This window comes from Oryzias melastigma, linkage group LG22, assembly GCF_002922805.2.
Source record: "Oryzias melastigma strain HK-1 linkage group LG22, ASM292280v2, whole genome shotgun sequence".
Taxonomy (NCBI): Eukaryota; Metazoa; Chordata; class Actinopteri; order Beloniformes; family Adrianichthyidae; genus Oryzias; species Oryzias melastigma.
In genome coordinates this window covers 15,231,509-15,237,680 of record NC_050533.1, presented here as the reverse complement: position 1 = coordinate 15,237,680, position 6,172 = coordinate 15,231,509, and the positions used below count along the sequence as shown (strand labels likewise).

Sequence of the window (6,172 nt, the reverse complement as noted above, 5' to 3'; positions counted from 1 at the left end):
CCAGTTCAAAGTGACACTAAAAAGTGACTGACAGTCCAAGACACAAGTTTAAAATCTGTTGATGTAGAGAATGAGAAAAAAAAAATGGTCAGACTTCACAAGAAAATGTCAGAATGAAAGTTAACTTTGATCTAAACAATCTGTAAGAACGCTAAAATGTTCATTTAATGTACAAATTAAACTATTTAATAAATAAATCCCAAATTTTGATGGTAAAAAATAACTTAAATAAGAAGGAAATTAAAGCAATCACTGCCAAACTACAAATTTACTTTTTTATTATTAATTCAAAAATGAATTATAGAGAGAGATACTTTATTAGAGACTCAAGGTCCATTTGTCACAAGGACACAACAGATAAAATACTTAAAAGCAATAAAATAAATGTACATAAATACATACATATATATATAAAATAAAAAAATGTAAAAATAAAATAAATAAAAAGAAACACTCATGATAAAAGTATCAGAGCCAATAAAAACAATGACATAAAATTACCAAGTACAGTAAACTTAAAAAAAAATAATTGCAGACTTAAAATGTGAAAAAATTAAAAAGTTTAAAAGAGGCAACCGTACCAAAACCTCCAGATACTTAATATTTAATATAATTTGGCTTAAAAATTAACTAAAAGCCAAAGGTGGTATAAACAAAAACAGATGTATTCCAAATGATAAGAATGCTTTGCAAATATTTAGTGAAAATCTATTTGAAAATGTGATAATTCTAACCCAGTGATATTGTAGAACGGGATCAAAAATGTCTAGAAAACCTGTTTTTTGTGTTTCTCTCTACTCCATTTTTCTTTTAATCATATGTGCTTCCATTCCTGCGTTTGCAAAATCCTCTTTCTCTGAGAGTACGTGATAGGATCGAACTGCTTAAGATTCCTCTCTCATTTGTCTCACTTCAGTTTACAGTGCAATCCTTTAGAGAAAAGATGAGACATTTAGCTGATATCAATTTGATCATTTTGTCTGTGCCTTTTGTTCTGCTGATCAAATTACAGGGAGACTGTAAAATGAAGTGCCCATCACTGAACAATCCACATTAAATCATCCTTAATCTATCCTCTTGATAAAGCTGCACCTCAGGGAACGTGGAGCTGCTGCACCAATACCAGATACAGGCTTTAATTCAACATCTAGAATAAAATAAAATAACTTTATCGCAATCTGCCCCTTTAAATGTATTTGTTTTTAACACATTAACAATAAACGTGGATCAGACTTCATATAATAAGATTATTATGAATGGATATCCTCCGGACTACCAGAAAAACAATAAATTTTTTGCTTAAATTCACCAAAAACTCCCAATTCTCAAAGCCACACCCCTTCACAATTTCTATCATTGAAAAGTCTAAATGTCCGCTGTAGATACAAAAATGAGTTAATTCACAAGTATGCACTGTTTGGAAGATATTCAGGTTTACAAATGGACACATTTTCCTTTCTGGTAGTCAGGAGGATATAACTGGTGTCTTAAGGTGTATTCATAACGAACGCAATTTGAGCGACAAATTCACTTGCCCCGCCCCTCTTTTGTCACGCGACAAATTCGCTGCTCATCGCCTGTCAAAAAATGTGTTCCTGAACTTGACGCTGGGGCCACATGTGGGAGGAGCTACCAGCGAATGCATTAAGGATGATTGCTATAAGGAACGGTGTCTGTGGATATCTCACTTAGAATGTATAGGAGACACAAATGATGTTGAGAAATAAGGTTTATTTACTGTGGAGAATTCTTCAAAAACATTTGTAATCATGTCTTCATGTTTGGATTTATATGATTATTATTAAAGGTTTTTCCCGAAAAAGGGGGCTGTGTCTGTATGACAGCCGCTTCTGCTGTGTTTCTGTGTCTCTGTGGTTGAGCTTGAAGGCTGACTGTCTAATATTAACCCAAGGGAAAAAAATGAAATAGGGAGATCTTTTTCATTTTTTTAATGTCTCGGTGAGGCCCGAAGCGGCAACCTCCGAGTGAGTGAGCTACGCCGCGGTCTGTCCAGAGTGTATCCCACATTCACCCCAAAGAAGTCAGATGAGCTCTGCAAATCTCCAACGAGTTGAGGAAAAAGATGGAAGTTCAGGACAAAAACGCTCACTTTGAAAAAGTATTTTACCCATTGATCCAGTCACTGAAAACGGCACATCTCCAAAGCGGAGTTCCTGATTGGTAGATGCGACCCAGCTACCTGTGAAACTTCAGATATTTCAATTTTGGCTGTGCCGCCCAATTCGCGCCTTGTTGCTCAAATTGAGCTGCTGGCAGAACTTCGTGGCGTGCCCGTCGCTCAAGTCGTGCCTCCGCCTCACAAATCGCGTTCGGTGTGAATGCACCTTTATGGATAGTTTGCAACTTGTTCCTAATAGCAAATAAACACCCACATTATAATAAATGTGTTTAGGTTTGCTTTAGTGCCAATTTTGTACTTTTGTCATTTTGTACTCGCGCCGCTTTTCTCCTTCAAAATCTACTGGAATTACGCTGGTTGTGTTAATGGTTGAAAAGTTACAGTATGTTAAAAGAAGATAAAGTGTTAACTAGCTCAGCCCTCTCAGCAGTAAACAAAAGTGTTTCAACTTACAAGCTGTGAGAACTTACCTGCCTCTGTGTATTTGAGTCCGACCTTCTCCTCCTCATCCTTAGGCTTGGGCGGGGGCCACACGGCCTGCAGGCGTCCCGGGGTCCGCTCCTCACTGTCTGCGGGGGACGTGACCTCTGTCTGAATGGAAGACAAAAGACAAAGCTCTCACCCTGACTATCAGATGAGGTAAACATGAAGCGGCAGCATCAGGTGTTTTTGGGGTGTGTCTACGTACACTTGTCTCTAATGGACTTGGACTTTCCTTTCCAGGAGATTTGGAGGTCCTTTCAAAAATTGAGCGCAGACTCTCTTTGTCGCTCTTGATTTTTCTTTTTACGGCATCCAGATCCAGTTCTTCCGTCTCACGTTTGACAGTCTTGGGGCCAAAAATGTTCCTGAAGGTTTCATAAGCCAGGTCTGTTGTTTTCTTCTTCTCTGGCGCAAGTGTGGGACTTCCAGTGCTGGGACTTTTCTCTTCTGCAACTTTTTCTCCATTGCCATTGACACAATCAACCTTCTGCTCACTGCTGGACTTTTTGACTTCGTCGAGCTGATTGAGGGATCCTATTGTCCTGCTTGATTTAGGCTCTGAGGGCTTCTTACCCAAAGAGGAGGCTGTCATGCGTTCAGGAAAAAGTCTAGCTTTGTTGACAGTTTTCTTGAGGCTGAGTAGGGCCAGATCAGCATCCTTTTCCCTCCGTTTAATCTCAGACACGACTTCTCTGTCTTCTCCCACGGCACCCTTCTTCAGCACCCGCAAACCACTGAAGAGAGCCGGCATCTGGAAGGACGGGGGCGAAGAGAGCGTGGTACCAGTGGGAAGCTTGGAGGCAGCTGATGAAACTGGGGACCCAATAGTTGTCTTAGGGGTTTTTGTTTTGAGGGGTTGTACACTTAGTGGAGTATCAGGTTTGGACTCCTCAGTAAGGCTTGGTTGCTCCTCAGTCCTAGTCGGTGATTTTGCTTCCTCAGCAGTATCAGAACTGGAAGAGACAGAGGACGACGTCTGGGTGGAGGGACACTCTCCGGATTGTTCCACAAATCTTTTATCCTCATGTTCTGCCTCTTTATTCGAAGGTGCAACATCCCCGTTTAGATCTGGACCTTCTGGTTTAGGATGTCCAGAGATGACAGAGGGGACAGGTTCAGAACAATCTATACCAACATACTCTTCACTTGATTGTTCACTGCCGTCCGGCTTAGTATTCTCCTTCTCCGGTAGACTTTCTATAGATTTCTCTGACTTCACAGAGTCCAAAGCTGATTTAGACCGACCTCTTTTCCCAAATCTACTAGAAAATAATATCGCTTCTATTTGGGATTTGTCTCGAAACATGTGTGTCCTAAATACAGGCACATTCTGCTCTTCCTCGTCCACGTGGTCAACTTGTTTTGGTTCCCCTTCAGGTACCGAGGACTCCGGAGAAGCTGCGCAGTTCTTGACTCTGTCTTCGTCCTCGTTTTCTGCGTCACTGTGCGTTTCCACTCTCGTGACCTGTACCAGATCTGTGTCGCCTGTGGCTTCAGCTGTTCCGCAGGAATCCTTGACGGTTGCGTCAGATCTTTGCTCTGCATCGTCCCGATTCCCGCGGACGCAACTCGCATCTTCCACCCGGTTACCTATATCCTCTCCATCAGAGAGCTCTTTGTAAGCCGTCAACACGGCTGCGTCCGAGGAGCTCGCTCTGTCACGTGTGAAGAAACTGTTCAAGGTGTCTCGTAAGGATCCGCTCAGTTGCTTCCCAGGATCTTTGGGATTTTTAGCTGCTACGTCCATGTTTACTCAATCCAGCTGATGGCAGAAAAAGGGTGGCCAAAGTAGGTAGGTAATATTCATTTCCTTGCCAGACTATCTTTAACAAAAAGCCAGTGTAAGAAAAAAAAGTCACCCTTCTGATCTTCTTACCTTCCCCCGTAGACTTACAAAAGAAGAACAAAAGCAATCCTTAAACCTTGTTTGACAACATCCACGAGTTACATCCGCAAACACTTTTGTTCCTGGTTGTTTTTCATGTGCAGGTTAAGGATCCCCATGACACAGCAGGTGAAGCCAGTGAGCGCGGAGCCTGCTCTGCTCTAATCTCCCAGGAGAGCAGAGTTCACCTGATTTTCCAACTCATCGGACGAACGGAGCGCCAGTCTCCATAAAAGTTAGTCGTTGTTCTTCCTGTGTTGTCGCTGGAAAGTCTTGGAATCCACGACTCTCAAATTCAGTCCAACTTCTTTTGTGCGTTTCTGTCTCAGCTTACAGTAACACAACACTTGTGTTAGAGAGTGAAAAAAAAATTCCTGTACAGTGGGGGGAAGAAAAAGTTTCACTGGTCTGCCTAGTCTGAGAACGCCTTTTTTCAGGTCCCTCCCTTCCTGGGAGGAGGCCTGGAGAATCAGGAACTACAGGTATCCAATTACCTCAGCTTACTTTCCACCGCAGGGGTAGAGGGGGATAAAAAAGGAGTTCTTTAGTCGGGGGAGGGAGGTAAAGAGGCCTTTAGAGCAGCGTTGCTTAATAAACTTGCAGCAACTTTAAGCCTCAGAGGTAATTAGACCATAGCTAGTTTAAGCTAATATGCTAAAATGTTAACCTGTTCCTGACACAATGTAAACACTGAAACCAGAATGAAGATAAAAGAAAGCGCAACTTTGATTTACTTACCTTTAGTAGTACTGTCTGCAAACTCGCATAATTCATGACTTTTAGAAAGAAAATTACTTTGTTTTTTTTTTTCTAAAAAGATTCCAACCACTAAAATTCTACTGCAAGCTAAAAAAAAACTGGAAATTTCACGAGCTAATAAAAACCATTAAAAAAGTCATACTGTAGCCTACAGCCCAGGGAACTTGTTACATTTTTACGTATTTGCCAGAAAAGAAAAAATGAAAACATTTCAAACTGTGGTTGCTCTAGCAACAAAAAGTCAGGTTGTTGAAAGTGTTTTCATTTTGCCAGTTTGAGCAAAATTTAATTTAAAGAGTGCTTGAATCAACATTTTAAATATTTTTTCTATTAAATAGAAAATATCAGTTATAAAAAAATATATAAATAAATAAATTATAGGAAAATAAAGTAACGTTTATTAAGCAGCTTAACCATTAATAATGTTTTCAAAATTTGTTTTGAAATCCTTTTAACTCAGGCTTTGCAGTACATGCTCAATTAAAAAAAAAAGTTAAATCTGATTATTTGTAAATAAAACGCATACTGATATTGATAGTAATAATGATATTGAGAAAGTATTATTATTGTTTAACACCTGAACCATATTTCATTAACTTGTTTATTTTATTTTTATTTATTTAATTATTCTTTTAACTTTTGGAAAAACTCCTTTCGTTATATTTGTTCATACGCATTTGCCGGATTCTCTATATAAATATCCATCAAATAAAGATGAATCCCGTCAGTGAGTCCTTTGTCAATAGTGTGTTCTTGTCTTAAACCTTTAGCTTTACCTGCAGAAAAACAACATCTTAGCATTCAGAACACAGCCAAGCTTCCACCTGATGCCAACAGCTAAAAGCTAAAAGCCTGGTTTGCTTTTAATCTGCTTTGGTTGTGATCTGGAGCCAGTTATAGGCCTG

At 39.8% G+C, this 6,172-nt stretch overlaps 1 protein-coding gene across 1 annotated transcript in view; it reads right to left on the bottom strand.

Moving 5' to 3' along the window:
• LOC112145734 (formin) overlaps nt 1–6,172 on the bottom strand; it is a gene marked incomplete in the record, with an annotated part of 55,503 nt that overhangs the window by 35,218 nt on the left and 14,113 nt on the right. The window contains 1 exon segment of the mRNA XM_024271148.2: nt 2,611–2,731. Coding sequence (XP_024126916.1) covers nt 2,611–2,731 — 121 coding nt within the window.